Source organism: Cnephaeus nilssonii (assembly GCF_951640355.1).
Source record: "Cnephaeus nilssonii genome assembly, chromosome: 23".
In the NCBI taxonomy this organism is placed as follows: Eukaryota; Metazoa; Chordata; class Mammalia; order Chiroptera; family Vespertilionidae; genus Cnephaeus; species Cnephaeus nilssonii.
Window position 1 is genome coordinate 5,806,119 of NC_137094.1, and position 19,444 is coordinate 5,825,562.

Here is a 19,444-nt window from a genome sequence, read left to right on the forward strand (position 1 = left end):
GCATCTCTGGGAAAAGATGAGAGTGCTAACAGGTTTAATTAGGAGGTAATTCCAGCAAACAGCGGGAGGGGAGTAGGAAAATGAGACAGAAAGGGAAAGATGTCACCGGAGGGGGTGGCATGAAGCTGATGTGGGCAATTGAGGCTCAATCCTACTTACAAAATCTGGGACACATGGTGGACATTGTCTCAGTGTTATCCCAACCAAGGGCCAATGAAGCTGGGGATACTTTTCCCCCAACCCCGTCAGCCTCACTGGGGACCTGCCCCCAAGAGGACCACACCCCTGGCACCCTGGCCTGGCCCACCCATGAGCGCAGGGGGCTCCAGTGGCCGGAGAAAACTCTGGGGCAGTCACAGGGCTGAGCCCCAGAGCGAGGGGCTTTGCTCAGAGGATGATGAGCAGAGAATCATGGGGGCCTGGGGGCCTGGGGGACCTGCTGCAGCCACCTCCATCCACCTGGAGAATTCCGGGGGGACCTGGAGACAGTGCTGTGTGAGGGGCTGTGGAGCAGCGGGGGGTGGAGGGGGAGGAGGGGAGGTTCTGGGAACGGCCTGGACTCGGGCCAGGGCAGATTTTCAGCCTCACAGGCAATCCTTGGCCCTCTTCCACTCCCTCTCAATTTCAACCTGACGCTGGAGCTCCTCAAGGGTGGAAACAAGGGCTTGTTTTGGTATTTAAACACTTGTACGTGGTGCGAGTGCGTGCAGGGGCTTAAAACTGTTGGCTAGGTGTTTTATCCCCAGAAGGTGCCTCTGAAATGCTGGGTAGTCAGGTCACACGGAAGGAGTCTGCTTTCCCCACAAACGCCACCTCGCCACGTCAGGGTGGGCGCCAAAGAGCCCGAGATGATGATAAGGGAAAATTCATTTGAGAAAAATGACCCACATTTATTTTTGTTGTTGTTGTTTGTTTTTTTTTTGAAGCGGCCAGGAGACTGGAAATAAATGGCGGGGGTGGTTGATATGCTTGTTGTTGATCACAGTGGCTTGTCTGGTGCTGACCACATCCTTTTCACCACAGGTGCCGGAGGGCTTTTCTTTCTCGGCCACTGCCAGGCCCTTTCTGTCCTCTGCTGGGGTTTAAAAGGACACACTGGGACTCTAAGGCTCTGGGTTTGACACAGGACATTGTTTCCAGGCTCCTAAAACCCGGTTTCCCAAACTCCAGTGTCCTCCACAAACAAGCAGCCAGGTGCTAAGAGGAGCATCGGATGACAGTGATGCTCGGGGTGGTTTTGCAGGAGCTACAGAGAGAGGTGAGGATCAGAGAGAGTGTCCCGCCGAATCTGTGCGGAAATCAACAAAGGAAAAGGGTTCCTTTTGCTTTTTATGCATCAGGATGATTTTTGTCCCGAATCCCGGTACTTGCGATAAGGACAACTCAGAGGCTACACAATCGGCGTAGACGTTTCCAAGCACAATCAATCCCATTGCTGCTCAGTGTTTGTTTCTTGGAGCATTTCACCCGGTGAGAAGCAAGGCTGGCCTAAGTTGGCAAGCATGGCTGATTCTTGCAACTTCCATTTACTGAGCTGGTCTGATACACCAGGCATGATTTAAGTGTGTGTGTATATGTGTGTGTGTGAGGGGGGGCAGTTACACACTGTTCCCATTCTCCTGAAATCTACACCTTAGGAACCAGGTAGAAGCAAAGGAAAACCCATGATTTCCATTTTAGAGGCGAGAAGATTAGAACCCCACCTTCAGTGACACGTTGGAGCATAAACAGCCGACGAGCCTTCGACTAGGTCCCTTCACGCTTTGGTTCTATGGACTCCCAGCCAAAGCATCACTGCTGTGCTCCCGAGCTCCTCCTTCCTGCTCTCAGCGAGGAGCCGAGTGCTCCCTCAGCCGCCAGGCAATCCGGGGACAGATTTGTGTTCTCATCGACAACGTGACTCATCAGCAAGCCGACGCTCTCGCCGGTCCCACGTAAGGTAATACATCTTCAGTTCCCATAATGTCTTCCACATGACTTTACCCGCAAATGCTTTACATACTTCACTAAGACAGCTACAGAATTAAAATAATAAATCACAGCGGGGACAGACCCAGAGAGGTCTGTTCAAGGGAGGAAAAGGCCGGTTTTCCGGGAGACAGGAAGAAAGATGGTGAGCCCACTGCCTTGGTGCTCGCCCTGTAACTCAAGCTCCTCTCTCGGTTTTAACTCCTTTTCGGGTTTGCTGTCCCAGGCAGCACCACGTGTCCCATCGCTTACACAACCTCGTGCAAAGACGACGAGGCACTGACGCTTTGATAAGAATCTCCATTTCCCAGCGATGCCTTTGCCCATGCTGTACTATGATGCTATCTCCCCAAAGTGTCCTGGAGCTGGAAGAGTAATTTAAATCCCGAGCATGGGGTTTGGACTGAGTGAGAGAAGATGGGAACTCCTCCAAGAACTGGAGTGGAGAACAATCCAGAGAAGGAGCTGCCCATCTCCCTGTTAGCCTGAGACTCATTCATTCATTCACTCACTCACTCATTCAATCAACGAATACTCCGAAGACCATAGGCATGACGTGCAGACACGGAACAGTTGTCCTATTAAACAGGGAGGGCGGGCGGAGAAGGCTGCCGGTAAGTGGCATCTGAGCAGAGGTCTAAAAGGAGGGCGGAGCCATGCATTATCTGGGGGAGGGCAGAGGGAACAGAAAGAGCAAAGCCCACGGGGTATGGATGGTCTTGGCTCTTGCTGAGGGAAAGCAAGGAGGTCGGGGTACCCAGAGCAGAGTAAACAAGAGGGAGAGAGGGAGAGGGTGAGGGGGAGGAGGGCAGACTGTAGAGAAAGCCTTGTACGTCACTGAAAACCAGTTAGTGTCCACTCTAAGTAACAGAGGAAGCAATCCTATCTAATAAAGAGGGAATATGCTAATTGACCATCACTCCGTCACAAAGATGGCTGCACCCACAGCTGAGGCCAGGTTCCCATAGGAGCCTTAAAGAGCAATCAGCAGGGACCTGAGGCTATGCCCTCCCCTGCCCCCGTGGGGCTTGACAGGGGACCCCAGGCCACACCCCCACCTGGCAGGGCTTGACGGGGGACCTCAAGGTGCGCTCCCATCCTGGTGCTGGGCTAGGGGACCTCAGGCTGCTCCCCCTGCCCCAGCGCCAGTCTATAATAATAAAAGGGTAATATACTAATTAGACCAGATGTCCTTCCAGATGTCATTCCAGACATCCTTCCAGACGAAGCCAGGGCCAGAGGGAAGCCCGGGTCCTAGGTGCCTGCAGGCGGCCTGAGGGAAGCAAACCCGGGTCCCAGGTGCCAGAGGGAAGCCGGTGCCAGCAGCCAGGGGAAGGAAGGCCTATTCTTGCACAAATTTCGTGCATCGGGCCTCTAGTATTTCAGTAACTAGAGACATGAGGCCAATGAAGAGGAGCTGGACCAACGTTCTCCCTGCAGCTTCCGTGGCTGCTGAGCATCCACGGCCTCCCTCGGTCTCCTTCGCCATCCTCGAGCCGAGACCACGTGATCACCCACCCACCACCACCTGGGGGGTGGCGGCGGGAGAGCATGGGCGCCGAGAGCATTTGCTGATTCATTCCACGGACGTCTCTTAGGGGCTCTCTCAGGCACTGAGGCTTCGGCCAAGATCAGAGAGACCAACGGCCGTACCCTGTGGGCTTACACTCTAGTTCCCGGGCTCCCACGGCCGGGCTCAAGTAGCTGCTCCTCACCGACTGGCTACTGACCGTGTTTCCACATCTAAACAACGGGATAGTAAGAGGACCAACTGTGGCGGGGGGCTGGGGGGGGGGATTTAATGTTTAAATTCCTGTAAAGAACTAAGGGTAGTGTAGGAAACCCTCAACAAATGTAGGCCAGTGTTGCTACGTGAGCGAGTACTGAAGAAAGGAAATGAGCTATAGAGGCGTGGCAGTAGGCGGTGGAAGTGTAGCCTGGGACCCACATTTTAAGAATCCCTAGCTCAGTGGTCGGCAAACCGCAGCTTGCGAGCCACATGTGGCTCTTTGGCCCCTTGAGTGTGGCTCTTCCACAAAATACCACGTGCGGCGGGCGCTCGTACAGTGCGATTGAAACTTCGTGGCCCATGCGCAGAAGTCGGTTTTTGGCCTGGGCGAGTCTATTTTGAAGAAGTGGTTCTAATGCCGAGCCACACTCAAGGGGCCAAAGAGCCGCAGGTGGCTCGCGAGCCGCGGTTTGCCGACCACTGACCTAGCAGAGAGAACTGTATCCGCTCCCCACCCGTCCTCTCCGCCAACACCCGGTCCCTCTGTGCTCTGTCTGAATGGACGCCGTGCCGCCTCACTCTCGCTCTTCAGCCCCCCATTCAAACCCAGAGGCTATGAGCAAACGAGGGGAATGTTTCCCCCGTTCGCTTCTCTTTCACTTGCTGCTCTGGTTCATGGCCACGGTCAGTGTCACGGCCGAGTTCCAGCTCCCTGCTCCTGAGTCACCACCAAGCCAGGTGGTACAGAATGGTTAGGTGCTCCTCCCTCTTCCCCTGCTGTCCTCCTGACCCTGTGGGGGTTTTTCTAGAGCATAAAGCTACCAAATGAAGCCTCTCAAGAGGTTTAGAACTGCACAGGCAGCCCGAGGGAGCCCCACCGGGGAGGGCGGAGTTTCTCTCCGTGTGGGTCGCTACCGTTTCCCACCACCAGGGGCGCCTGGCTCTTTCTAGCTGAGGCTCTCAGGGATGAGTGTCTTCTCGGCGGCCCGTGTATCACCTTGGTCCTCGAGGCATGATGCCCGATCTGCACCTGGCCACAGGGGCCCCAGGGTTTCTTGAGGCCGGGCACCAAGTGCCAGGGGAACACGCTGCCAAGGCAGGCTTGACAAGTCCTCCACTCAGGAGACGCCGTTGAGAATTCATGGATTTCCCACTGAGAGCAGATTCCCTCCTTCTTACAAGAAGCCCCATCCTCACATCAGCTGTGGGATTTAGATGGACTTGGCACAGAGCTCTCACCTTGCAGTTAACCCTCCCACAGTCCTGGGAAGGAGGCGTGGTGATCGCCACTAAGCAGAAGAAACTGAGGCTCAGAGAGATGCAGTGACGCCTGGTGGCAGCGTGACAGTAGCAGACTCTGGATTCCACCCCAGGCCGCACGCCTTTCCCTTGGCTGGCGTTGCCCAGTACCCTCTTCCCCACCCCCACCCACATCATCAAGAAGACATTCAAACTGTCAGGAAGAACTGAAACGCCCAGCCCTGGGGATACCTGACAGCAATCCCTGGTCCTTCAGGCTCACTTTGCCTTCAAACACCCGCACCAAGGCAGGAACTGGGTTTCCAGCCGCGGCAACGCTGTGCAAATGACTCCCAGATGTTGTGAGCTGACTGCCAACACCCCGACCAGCCACCAGGCAGACAAAGGGCTTGTTTAATCAGAAAATGCCCCATTTCACACACACCCTGCAGCGGGAGATGGGGAGGGGCTGCGGACACTGGCCATTTTCTCTGGGACAGATCACCAGCCAGGATGGCATGGGCCGGCCATGAATGCCGCTCTGTTACGGTCTGCTCAGCCCCAAAGCGAATAGTCCTGGGGGCCGTGGGGCTCGGTTCTCTAGCTGGAGAGTTTTAGAATTTGTGTTTTTTTTAACATAAAGGATAATAGTGCAGACACTGAATTAGGCCACTTTTTCTTCAGTACTATTGCTGTCTCTCACAAGCAATCAAGGATTTACCTCCTCTTATCCTAGATAATAAAACCCTAATATGCAAATCGACCGAACAACAGAACAACGGACAGAACAACCAGTTGCTATGATGCACACTGACCACCAGGGGCAGACGCTCAATGCAGGAGCTGCCTCCTGTGTTGAGGATCTGCCCCCGAGAGGGAGGTGACCAGCGGCAGTGATTGGGGGGTGGGGCCGGCCCCGCAGTTAGACATCCCCCGAGGGGTCCCAGATTGCGAGAGTGCACAGGCTGGGCTGAGGGACCCCCCACACCCCGTGTACGAATTTCATGCACCAGGCCTCTAGTTTAAATATATTTTTATTGATTTCAGAGAGGAAGGCAGAAGGAGAGAGAGAGAGAGAGACAAACATCAATGAGAGAGAATCATGGATGGGCTGCCTCCTGCATGCCCCCTACTGGGGATCGAGCCCACAACCTGGGCATGTGCCCTGACTAGGAATCAAACCAAGACCTCCTGGTTCATAGGACGACTCTCAACCACTGAGCCGGGCAAAGATTTACCTCTTCGTTCCGCAAACACCTGAAACTTTCTGGGGGCCCTTGTAATCCACTAAACACACATGTGCCTCTCAATGTGTTCCTTCCATACTGTGACTGATGTGCGTTCCCGCGAAACTGTACTCCTATAATAACGAGGATTCCTAAACGTTCGCCTCACCAATGCACATGAGAAAGAGCCCCTTGTTTTCTGAGAAGTCCATGGAGTCTTTTCCAGGAAAAGTGAAGGTGTGACCTGCCAGAAATAAACAAGCACGAGCCCCAGAGGGTGGGGACTGGCCTCCCGCTCAGGCCTTCAAAGATCACGCCGGACGCTGCCTGGCCACCAGGGGAGGGGCAGGGCAGTGGTGTAACTGGAGCCCAGGCTGCACCTTTGCACAACTGAGAAAGGGATGCCCGTCTGGACGGATGGGGCCCGGCAGGGGGCACGGGGCCCAGCCAGCAGCGGGGTGGCCACAGGGAAGCCCCACTCGCTGACCCACTCCTCCCACTGTTGCTCTTTCCCCTGATTCTACATGTCGGCCCCGACCACGAGGTCCCATAGGAGCTCAGGGAAAGCCCCACTTCAGTGGAAGCCTGGGATAGGGCGGGAGCTGGGGGGCGGGGAGGTGGGAGACAGGGATGGGGCAAAGGGAACCACAGACACCAGTCAGAGTGGGACGCTGGCACGAGGGAAGGGGCAGGCGAGGTACAATGTGCTTCAGTGACAACGAAACAAGAAACAGGAAAAACATAACAATTCAGAGAAGTCCCACAACATGAGCTCCTAAAAGCGCTCCCATTGTTGTGCTTTGTTTTGTTTGTTTTGTTTTGTTTTGTAGAGGCATCGTTTATGATAAATGATGACACGGGGCTAGAAATTGACTTCCATTCTGTAAAACAGGGCGGAAACGCTGCCTCTCCCCACAGGGACTGGCAGGTAAGAGCCAGGTCTCACGCACCCGCTCCGCTTCCCACCTCCGAGGTCGCCTGAGACCAGCTGTGGTGTGCACAGCATGGATTTTCTCGGGTCCTAATCGTTGGTGTGTTTATAGTGGGAAGATGTGAGCTTCCCTGGAGGGAACTGTACCTGATAGAAGCAGCAAAGGACCGAGAGCAGTTCCACACCCTTCTCATCCTTCCTGGACTTAATACTCTCTTAGCACAGAACCAAGCACTCCTGTTGTGTGTTAACTTGCCAGGGACTCAAGAAAGCCCTCGTGTACAGATTCTACAAGAAAAGCCTTTGCCGTAACCAGTGGGACGGGCACCGCTGAGCTGGCTGTCGGCAGGAATGTGGAAATGGCTTGTAGGCGGGACCTTCCCTGTAGGCACCACAGCGCGTGGGTACACAGCACTAAGACAGGTCCCACCAGGGGTGAGGTGTGGAGCGACCCGGACCTAAGGAAGGGTCTCAGAGGCCAGAGTCAACCCTCTCGGCTCAGCTGAGCTCCTGACCCCAGGAACCTGAGCGGGTCCCGGTTTTACTGCCGCCACAACCTCTGGTCTCCGTGGGATGCCCATCAAGTCCGTCCCAGTGCCAGCCATGCGCTCCAGGGGCTCGGAGAAGGCCGCCAGGTAACACAGGAGCCATCAAAAACCACAGATGGAAGGAACCGCACGAGAGAGCGAGATGGACAGAAATATAACAACATCCCTGAGGGAACTATGAGTTTGGGACAAAGTCAAGGAGCCGAAGGAGTTGGTGGAAGGAAATGAGGGACAGCAAATGGGTCCCCCAGAGTGAATTTCAGAGCAACCGGTTAGCGAGGTGAACACCAAATTTACCCAGAAATTCCAAACCCAAGGACAGAGGTATTTTTAATCAACAGTAAAAAAAAAAAAAAAAAAACTGTGTAAAAGATAGTCTTTAAGAAGAAAGTACAGAAGAACCCTTTCTTGAAAAACAGGAAGGAAGAGAGAAAGAGGTAGACGCTCTGACTAACGTGACGGACCACGTAATGAGCAAAAGGACCAAGAGTCGAGCATTTGCAGGCACCGAGTCATCCGAATGAACCAAAACCTACGGAAGCGGATTTTAAAGGCATTTATTTACACTAAGAATGTAGGGAGCTTAAAAAAACAACAACCATTGATAGTCAAAAATGCCCTTAAATAATTTCACTGGAAAATGTGACTTGAATTTGATAAAAAACAATGGTCTTACAAAGGTTGTGACCGAAACATAACAGCTGGAAGCAAACACCATCCCACTAAGAAGTGGTGTCTGCAAACCGGACTGAAGCCACGCGTGCTCATCAGCTCCAGAGCGGGGCAGGGTTCTACGCTTCCCCACACGAACTTGTCTCTTTGAAGCGCATGTGAGAGTTGGCAGTTCTCACCATTTCTCAAACCGTGTAGATTAAAATCCTCCAGAGGCTCATTCGCTCCATGAATTCCAACAACAACAACATGAACTGAAATGGTTATTTGGGAAAGAACATCAATGCGATGAGATCATCTGAAAGAGGCGTCTTGCCTTGTGGACCAGGGTTCAAGGCAATGCTATGCACAACCCTGAGTCTGTTCGCTGCTCTTCAAATAAAAGTAAAGTCCCCACCGCCTTGACCTACAACTTCCTGTCTTTAAGGCTAAGCACATAATGAAATCTTTATGCAAAATTAACCGTCAACAAATGGGAAAACTGCATCACACCTACTTCATGCACCACTTCAGATGAACATGGGACCCATGCGAAGGACATTCCCACGTTTGAAAAGTTCAAAGCCAACACGATCGTCAACCAACTTGATGACCAATTGTGTCAACATCCTTGTTGGAGTACTATTAACATTTTTAGTATTATTTTTACTATGCCAGTGTTACTATATCCCCCCCCCCCAAAAAAAATAACATGTTTTTCCTATAACTGGACACAGTAATCCTGAAGCAAAGGTCTTTTACCAATATGCTGAGATTTAAAGGCATAAAGAAATTCGGGGAGGGGGGGTGAGGAGGCGCAGGTAATTCTGGGGAGAGAAGCAAGAGACAAGCGCTTTGGACTTCACCGCTCTCTAAATCAGTGCTTCTCAGATTGTGATGAAGAATTTCTAGTTATATTCAAAATATAAGCCCCAGTTGTAAAAAATATAATTTTATCGATTTTTTTTTAAGAGAGTGAGAAAGGGAGAGGGGATGAGAGAGAGAGAGAGAAACATAAATGTGAGCGTGGAACATCTATTGGCTGCCTCCTGCACACCCCCTACTGGGGATGGAGCCCACAACTGGGCATGTGCCCTGGACCCGGAATTGAGCCAGTAACCTTTCGGAGCCCAGGACGAAGCCCATGCAACTGAGTCCCACCAGTCAGAGCTCAACCCCACTTTTCAATTCTTGGGTTCCACAGACATAAGGTCACTCTGTGACCTTGCTCCCGAAGTTCCTGAATGCCTCCTCTCCACTTCTACCCGTCACAGACCAGGCACTGGCGGCCCGGCTGCCATGCACAGGCCACGGACCACAGACCACAGACCACACCTGGGGGAGCCCTGGCCAACAGCATCATTGCTGCCTCAGAACTGGAATTCTTATTTGATAGACGTTGAATCTCTGAAATGCAACAAGGTCCACCCCGACCTCTACCCATAGCTCTGAAACGTAAACATTTAAAAAGAAAGGCTCAGACCTTGGAGAGAAGTGGGCAGCTGCCCCCCTCAACAGATGGGGGTCTTGTCGTTGCTGCTGCTCCATCTCTCCTCTCAGACCCACTGCAGGGCCACGTGTCTCGATCTCTTCTATAGCAGAACAGCACCAGGGCCCACGAGTGCGAGGGAGCGAGGATCCACCCCCGACGCTGCCACTTCCTGGCTGTGCCGCTTTGGGTCTGTAGCTCAAGCTCAGGACCCTTCCTTCTTTATCCCCCTAACAAGGGAGAAGACAGATCCACCTCACAGGATTGGGGGAGCCTTTGCCAATTTAGAGCTTAGTTCAGTGAGGGACGCATGCTGCGTGTTCGGTACATGTCAGCCACGTTGGCCACCAATTTGGCAAACGGTGTCACCCCCAGGTGATGTGAAATGATGCCAGCACGGCTTCCTGAGTGCTGCTGCGTCCTCGCTGGAGCCGCGGGGCCAGGGCCCTGCAGACTCGGGGTGTTGCCCAGGCAAGCAGAAAGCATTGGACCGTGGTGAGCATGGGCTTGGGGTGTAGGCGCTGACCCTGCCCCCAAACCCCGTGCGAAGGACCCCCCTATCCTTCAGCATCAGCCCACAGCCGCTGAAGGGTTCCGGTTTGGGCTCCAGCGACGGATCCAGATTCACCTGCATCCAAAGCCGCCGCCCACAGCGCTGCTGCAGCGGAACAGAGAGCCCTGGACACACTCAGGCTGCGTCTGACAGCACGAGGCGGCTGGGTCCGAGTATCCCGTGGATCTGGGCGGGGGGTTGGGGGGAGGGTTCCAAGGAGGCATCCCTGGTTCTGTCTCTTGACCGTGAGACAGAAGACACTCCATCTTCTGCTTAGGCCCCTTCAGGGACAGCGGAGGGGGGCGAGTGGTTAGAATGCTGCCTAGCTCCTTGCAGTGACATAGCCCAGAGGGATTGACAAGAACAGCAGGGCAGGAGGTGAGGGGGATGAATATACATGTATGTACATGTGTGTGTGTGTGTGTGTGTGTTATATACAGGGCGGGGCAAACAGTTGTTCATAAGTAAAATAATACAACAATCTATAATAATAAAAGCATAATTATTATAATATCCTAATTAGTCTGGACGGCTGAACAGGGGAACAACCTTCCAGACGACCTTCCAGACGAAACCAGGGCTGCGAGGGCCGAGCCCCTTGCATGAATTTCGTGCACCGGGCCTCTAGTTAATAAATAATAATACAAGAATAAACTCCGTGTTTCACATACTCACAACTGTAACCCTACTTTTGCTCAACTCTCTATATGTATGTATGTATATGAAGAATTATTCTTTTTTCACACGGTACCTCCCCCAGCCCCTGCAACTATACACTGTAAACCTTTAAACAACCCGTGGACTTTTATCACCTTGCGCCATGAAGGTCCGAGTGCTATCAGCATCCACCTCGATGAAATGACGATCGGGCCGCCCTGTGGACATGTCCAGCGCTGCGCAGGCTCACACCACAGCCGCCGGGCTCCGGAAATCACGAGTCCCGTCTCCGCGCACCGCTAACTCCCCTGCAGGGCCCCCCAGCCGACACCTCGGCCCAGCCGCCCTGAGCTCACCGCAGTGTCCCCATTCACCCCTCGGCTGTGCGAGCAGGTCTCGGGACCGGCCTTGCCTGCATTTGCCCTTCCGTCCGCTGACGCTCATTTGCCTGTTTGTAAGTCCTCCCCGGTGACCGTGAAAGCGGGTCCCCAGCACGCATTTGTCCGGCCCTCGGGTGTTCCCAGGGATCTCAGTCCGACAGCCATTCCCTGGCGCTGAAGACGCTGCGGGTTGTCCTGCGGCAGGAAATACCTGTTCTCCCTAAACACCGCCCATCAGGAGCCTCACCCCCTCACTTCTCCTGCTTCAAATCCTCCTCTGGGGTTTGTCAGTCAACACAGTGGGGGAAAAAAAGCAGTGGGTGAACTCTGACCTGATGGCTCTTCACAGTCAAAGAACTTCGGGTTAGGAGGTGCGCTGGACATCAACGCCCAGCCAAGCACTGACCGTTCTCTCTGCAGCGAGGCCAGGTAGCCATCCAATGCAAGCTTGATCTCCCCCAGGGACGGGGACCTCGCTCTCTCCAGGGCAGTTTGCCTGGTGAGCGAGTTCGCCTGCGTTCTGACCTGGGAGTTATCTCCCTGCCATCACTCGGTGTTACTCAGCCTTTGCCCGCACGGCCGGGTGATCTGCAGAACCAACCACCTCTCTCTGACGTGCTGGCCCGGGGCAGCTGAGGACCCTTCTCCGCACTAAGCCTGCCAGGAGGTGGCTTCCAGGTTCCTCAACACTCCAGCCACCTCCCCGCTGACGGCTCCGATGGCCTGCCCAGGTCCCGGGGTCCTCTGTGCTGTGGTGTTTCCTCATGCTCCGTTCCACCTCTCTATTCCCTCCCTGAATGGCATGGACATGACCTCCCAGCGAGCTCGTCCAAAGGTCCCAACAACACGGGAATCCATGTCCACACAGAGCTAGCACGACGGGCCCCGTGAATGGTGGCTGCACATACATGTTTCCTGTTACTTCCCATGCCTTCAAGTTGGCCCGATTGTTCATAGGACAATAAACATGGCACCACAGTATAATCAGGACCTCAAAGCCAGTCTTCCAACAAGCCCACGTGCTGCCTTACCTGCAGCTTAATCCCGGGTATCAGCCCTCCAACCTTCCTCTCTCCACCTGAACCCCTTCTTCATGTCTGCGCTTTCGATGTGACCATCCATGAGGGTAACGAGAACAGCCATCCAGCATTGCTCTACAGACATGCTAGCGACATCCATTCTGAGTTAACATCTGCATAGCACTTTACACCACACTCATCTCAACCCTCAGAGCAGCCCTAGGAGTGGGCGTGACACATGAGGAAACTGAGGCAGACCTGCAAACTGGAACCCAAGGGGTCATCTGGTTTCGTATTTGTTTCAACGTCGGGAGCTTAGAAATCTGAGGCAGGACAAGTTTTCTCAGGGTAAGTTCCAAGTACCAAATAAAGAAACAGCAGAGGAATCGGTTTCTGTCTTGGGCTTTGCTGCGGAGTGAACCCCCGGGTTCACGCGGCGGGTCCCCAGTTTCCTCATTCATAAGATCGGGGGACTGAGGTCAGACGGCCCTGCCGTGCTCGCCTCCCAGCTGTCCCCCGTCTGTGGCCCTGTCTCCACCAGGTTGCTAAAATTAGGCAGAGAACATGGCTGAAATGCCTTTCTCTTTTTTCGTTCCTCGTGTTTTCAGTTTCTAAGATTAGCTGGGCGGTATTTGGTAACTATCAGCGGGTCCCTCAAGCAGGACGAAAACTGCCGTCTACACAATGTTCGTGCTTAAGCAGCTCCTTCTGTGCTGAGAAGATAAATCTGGACACGCCGGCCACAGGGCTGCACCCACGAAGGCCCTCACCCCACGGAATAGCACCCTGACAGCCACATGGTCTCAGAACCAGGGGACGGATGCAATGGGGAAGGTGCCATAGGGATGCAGCGAGCAGAGGCCAGGAGGCTGCTACTCACCCTCCAACGCACAGGACGGTCCCCACAAACCAGAAGGATCTGGCCCAAGATGCCCACAGTGCTGAGATAGCGAGTCCCGTCTTAAAGGGTGAGGTCAGATAATGGCCCCAAACTCTTCCTAGTGTTTTGTTTTTAGCTAGAGGCCCAGTGCACGGATTTGTGCACTGGTGGGGTCCCTCGGCCTGGACTGCACCCTCTCGCAATCCGGGACCCCTTGGGGGATGTCGGACTGCCGGTCTCAGCCTCGGGATGCAGCAATGCAGGAAGCGGTAGGCAGCCAGGGAGGAGCCTGAGCTGGGGCCGGGCGCTGCTTCCATTCATCCCGGCCCCTCTGCGCCTGCTGCTGCCGCGGAGGTGGGAGAGGCTCGTGCCACTGCACCTGCGCTCACCAGCTATGAGCCCGGCTTCTGGCTGCGCCGCACTCCCGCAATGGGAGCAAACTGACCACCAGGGGGCAGCTCCTGCATGGAGCATCTGCTCCCTGGTGGTCAGTGCGTATCATAGCAACCGGTCAACCGGTTGTTCGATCGTTTGGCGCTTAGGCTTTTATAGATATAGATATTTTTTATAGATTTTTAGAGAGAGAGGAAGGGAGAAAGAGAGCGAGTGAAACATTGATGTGAGAGTAAAACATCAGATTATCTGATTGGCTGCCTCATGCACGCCCCCTGCAGGAGATCAAGCCCACAACCCCAGCTTGTGCCCTGGCTGGGAATCAAACAGCCACCTTTCAGTGCACGGGACGCCTAACCTACTGAGCCGCACCAGCCAGGACTCTTCCCAGTGTTTTATCGGAACTGGCCCATGCGAGAGGCTAACCGGACGGGCTGATCCGAGAGAACCGAGGCTCCGGGAACCTCTCTTACCTTGCGAAGAAGGAGGCGGCCACGGAGGTGCCCGTGGAGGTCTCGGTGGCCACGCAGGAGCCCTGTGAGGCCGGGGCGCCGGAGGCGGACGGCTTGTCTGCATTGTAGCGATTCAGCGCCGCTTCGGACAGGCCCTCCCGGCCTGTCTCCGTCATCAGCTGGGAGATCTGAGGGGGAAACGGACACGGAGCTCATTACTGGGGCTCGCCACGTGCCCTGACCGCCCCTGCCAGCATGGGGGGCAGGGAAGGAGCACATCCCCCCGTCACACAGCATACACGGCGCTCAGGGCTCCTCCAAGGCCATTTTCCAGCATTTTAGCCAGGATGCCTCCTCACTTGCGTTCCAAATAATGGAATAAAATCACCCGCCGACATTGTAAGTTTCCATTATGTCTGTCTCCCCTGCATTTGAACCATTATCCGCACTGTTTGCAGCCCAAGACCAGGCCAGTGACATCGACCGGCGCCCGCTAGTGTCTCACCAGGAGTGCCCCCAGATGCTCTCCAACGGACGAGGGGGGCAAAGGCCTCGTTTTGTTAAGGGAGACGTGAGCCTGCTCACGCCGGGCATAAGGAATTAAAGCATTGCTTGTTGTTGTTTGCTGTAGGCAGTCGGCACGCAGCTGACCGAAAAGCTCATAAAAATAGACAGAGTCGCCATGAACTCCAGCGGGGGTCCCGGGGAGGGTTTAGATCCTTCCATTTTCCTCCTGGATCATTAAGATCAATGGCTCCCATCGTATTTGCAATCGTTGCCTTTATAACAGGAGTTCTGGCCGATGGGGCTGGGTCTGTTTTGCCTAAATCCACGTCATATGCTACGAAGAACTGTACTCCCGGCGCAAGGAGACACTCGTGTAGAAATCTACTCCAGGAAAATGCTAACCCCGTGGCAAGTGTCATAATGACGCAGGCACGTCTAGGGTGCTATTTCGGAAAAAAATAATACTTTAAAACTTGGGTCTACTTCTAAAAAGCAAAAATCGTTTAAAAAAACAAAAAACGGGGACACTTTAGTTCAAAAGAGAAAGTCTCCAGACAGCCCCGGCCGGTTGCTCAGTGGTTAGAGCATCGGCCTGTGGGCCAAAGAGTTGGGGGTTAGGTTCCTGGCCAAGGGCATGCACCTCGGTTGCAGGTTCCCCAGCCCTGGGGAGGCAACCAATTATCGTGTCTCTCTCACATCGCTGTTTCGCTCTCTCTCTCTCTCTCCGCCTCCTCCCCCGCTTCCACTCTCTAGAAATCAATGGAGAAAAAATATCCTGGGGTGAGGATTTAAAAAAAAAAAAAAAAAAAAGCCTCCAGCCAGCTCCAACTTCTTAAAGGCTGCGTGGACAATGCTTCTAATTGCCTAGAAAATGCAAGTGCAATAAAGCGAGGAGGCTGGTGGGGGAGGGAAGTGGGGTGGGCGGGCAATTTCCACTTTGTGACGGAGCAGACGGGGAGAGCCCCATTTGCTGACCTTTGGAACACAAACGCATTTGCACTTCTCGTTACCGGCCGAACAGCCATTACTCAGCCCCCCTGACCTGACACTTGGCTCTGCTTAAACGCATGCGCTTACTCGGAAAGCCTCGGCTTTATGCAGCTGAAACCCAGCCAACACACACTTTCTTCTTCTCGGTCACCCCGCGCTGCAGGGAAACCCGACCCACATGGGAGAGGGCAGAGTGGAGGCCGCGGAGGCCGCCGTGCCCGCAGCACGTCCCGGGCTCAGCAAGGCGCCGCCCAGTGCAGGGACCGGCCACCTCTCCCCGGGCTGCCTCCGCTGCCCGCTGCTGTGGGCTCCCCTCCACCCTCCACCGGCTGCCCCTCTCCCGCAGGGACCCCTGAAACAACCGGGGGGCTGAAGACATGGCCATCACGCCGTCGTCACCACCAAACAGCCCCGTGTCCGTGGGGGAGCAGCATGAGGCCTGCCCCGGGCGTGGGGGCCGGAGGAGGAGGAGGAGGTGCTGAGCCTGGGTCACCCCACCTGCTTCTGGAGGAAACAGACCCGGGGCCACAGCTGCAGCCCCCGTCATACAACACGTATGCGTGAGACGCTGCCACACGCCTCGGCCTCACCGTGACTCAGTCTCCCCGGGTCGAGGCTGGCTCTCTGAGTGACGTGGGGCAGACACCACCGTCCTGAAAGGGTCTGAGGAGTGTTCCCGCCATGGGCACTCCCACCCCAGTTCCTGTCGCTGTCCCCACCCGCGGTGGCACCCCCCCCCCCAGGAGCAGCGTTCTCCTGGCTGCGCATGTCATGTCGCGCTGCGGCCTCTCAGTCCAGTGGCCCAACCGCACCCCCTTCCAAAGCGTGGCGGGGGCCAGCGTCGGCTGCCAGCTCTGGCCGGGCCCTGCGGGGTGTACGTCGGCCCGAAAGCGCAGGCTGCTCCGAGGGTGGGGAGACCAGCCCCCAAGCTCCCTGCCCTGCCCAGCCGCTCAGCGGCCCCCCTCTGGCTCCCAGGCCACATGGGGGCCCACGCGCGGACTGGCGGCTGGGCTGGGGGGGGGGGGCCACGGAGCCTCACGCAGTCCTGTGGTGTCGCCTGTGGGAGCTGGGTTCTAAGGTTTAACCATCTCCCCCTGAGGACGCTGACGGGCACAAAGATGGGGCCATGTAACCAGGGACGGGGAGTCGGGGAGCCAGGGCTGGACCCGGTTTGTTTAACTCTGAGACGATCTTCATTCTGCACTCCACCCCTCAGTCCAGGTCCCCTCCTTAACCCCCCGCACCAGGACCCCTTCCTGTCCCGGGGCTGCTCTCGGCCCCTCCCCCATCCACGGAGAGAAAATGCCAGCAGCGGCGGGAGCCACAGCGGGAGCCCGTGGACAGAGGACGAGGCGTGGCCTCTGCTCCTCAGGCCGCTCTGAGTCAGTGCCTTCTCTCACGACAACGTGACAGATCCGCGACTGTCCCTGCGGAGACTCGGGTGCGAAAACCTCCAGCTAACACGTGTGGAAACTGAGGTTCCGCAGGCAAGTCTGTTCCTCGGAGGATGCACATGTCCTGTCCTCCGGGAGCCACTGACCCACGGGTGGGTCCTACGCACAGACCAGGGGACAGGGGCCCAGATGTCTCAGCGCAGGGCTTTCTGGGTTTAGTTCTGATTCAGACCTGCCTTTAGCTCTCCACGCGGCTCCTCGGGACCAGTTCACCGAAGCAATGGTATCTGTTACCTTCAAAACACCGCGTCACAGGGAGAGGGTGCACATGTGTGTTCACACACGTGTGTGCTTGTACATTTGTGTTTTCACGTGTGTTTGTACATGTTTGGGCATGTGTTGCTTGCGCTTGTGTCTGTGCACATGTGTGCTTTGAGAAGTGTGTGCACATGTGTGTTTGCACATGTGTGTGCTTGTGCGTGTGTGTGGGCTTGTGTTTGCGCACATGTGTGCTTGTCCATGTGGGCCCTCAGCATGCATGAGAGCCCCAGTTATCGCTCGTGTGCACGGAGGCTGCTCTTCACAGACCTCACAGACAAAGCCAGATCCGTGTCTTCAACCACGTACACATTTGCTCTCATCGTTCGGTATGAGGAGCTGCAAATTCATCCCCAAAGAAACAGAAAAATCTTCCGTTTGGCCATGTGCCTGCCCACAGAGTCAAGACAAAAGAGGTCTGGCTCTTACAAGCCCAGGTTGCTTCCACATCTCGAATGGCAGTCTGTGAGCCATTGACCTCTAACCCCCTGCTGACGGCGGCGCTGAGCTGTCAGCGTCTCCGGGCCAGTCACCGTCTCACTGTCTGGGGACATCTCTTTTACTGTCACTGATCACTGACACGCTACTTCATGTTCTCGTGGTTGTGCCAACAGTGGGTGCTCAATAAATATTCCCGTGCACAAACCACCTTACAGTTCTCTCAGAAAAGGTGACCCTCGGTATAGTCATGGGATGCATCTACGCTGTTGACTGTCGAGCACTTAGGACGCCAGGATACACTCTCAAACAGCCCACGTGAGATATAAACTAGGGACGCATGTCTGCCAACAAGAAAGATAAAAAGTGCATTCCCAAAGCAAAGATAAAGCCAAGTGCACGGCTCACACGGATGCCCCACGTGCGCCACGGGGAGGCTGATGTGCACAGAAAGACACCCGCTCTGTGCAGCATCCAGGCCACATTTTAAAAATATGCGTCCCTTTCTTTTTTAAAAAATTTATCTTTATTGTTGGAAGTATTACAGATGCCACTTTTCTTTCCCCATTGACCCCTTCTAGCCTGCCCCTGCCCCAGGCCCTCACCACCCTATTGTCTGTGTCCATGGGCTATGCCTATCCTATACAATAAAAGGCTAATATGCAAATTGTCCCCTTGGGAGTTCGACCTACCGGGAGTTCGACCACCCGCTATGTGCTCACCACCAGGGGGCGTCGCAGAACGAAGGAAGGCCTCGGCCAGCAGCCGGCAGCTGGGGAAGGAAGGCCCTGGCCGGCAGCCGGCAGCTGGAAGGCCCCGATTGGCCCTGATCGCCGGCCAGGCCTGGGGACTCTACCCGTGCACAAATTTCGTGCACCGGGCCTCTAGTATGCATATAAATTCCCCCATTCATCTCTCCCCACCCACCCTCCCCTGCTTTCCCTGAGATTCCACAGTCTGTTTCATGCTGCTACGTCTCTGGATCTATTTTTCTCGTCAGTTTATTTTGTTCTTTATCTTCCACATATGAGAGAGGTCATGTGACCATTGTCTTTCTCTGACTGGCTTGTTTCACTTAGCATAATACTCTCCAGGTCCCTCCATGCTGTCTCAAAGGGTAAGAGCTCCTCCTTTTTTGCTGCTGCATAGTGTCCCGAGGTGTAAATGCACCCCAGCTGTTTTTATCTTCCTGTCTGAGTCTTAGCTCTGGCTGCAGGAAGATGCGGCAATCCCCTTTCAGAGTCACGTCCGCGCCGGCTATGATGGCACAAAGCAGGCTCCGCCCCCCTCATTATCCCCCATCCCCTAGCTCCCCCTCCCCCTGGCAGCCTGCACTTTGCACAAAGGGCTCCTGCCTCAGCAAGCACGGCACACGGCGTTTGCTTTGGCACCACTCCTTCTGGGGCCAGAAGGCTGCCTTTCCTGAGTTATGCTTATGTTCTCTTCGCTGGCACAGAAACGAAAGAAACGCCCCCTCGAGAGGGGAGCACTGGGAAGTCGGGAAGCCAGACACCCTCCTTTCTGCAGAGCCTGGGCAGGTCAGGCTGCCCCAGCTCCTACATCACACCAAGCCGAGTCACAACAAGCCACGTCACACCCGAGCCACATCACACCAAGCCACATCACACTGAGCCACAACACACCAAGCCGAGTCACACCGAGCTGAGTCACACCAAGCTGAG

The 19,444-nt window shown here is 55.1% G+C and overlaps 1 protein-coding gene across 4 annotated transcripts in view; it reads right to left on the reverse strand.

Annotated features, from left to right (window-relative positions):
* The window catches only part of KIF26B (kinesin family member 26B), a 371,316-nt gene that overhangs the window by 185,892 nt on the left and 165,980 nt on the right, over positions 1–19,444 (reverse strand). For all 4 annotated transcript variants that reach the window (XR_013813119.1, XR_013813120.1, XR_013813121.1 and 1 more), the window contains exon 4: positions 14,137–14,303. Coding sequence is in view for 1 of the 4 variants with exons in the window: in XM_079763803.1 (XP_079619929.1) it covers positions 14,137–14,303 (167 nt within the window). In the remaining 3 variants the exon portion in view is untranslated. The remainder of the gene's footprint in view (positions 1–14,136; positions 14,304–19,444) is intronic.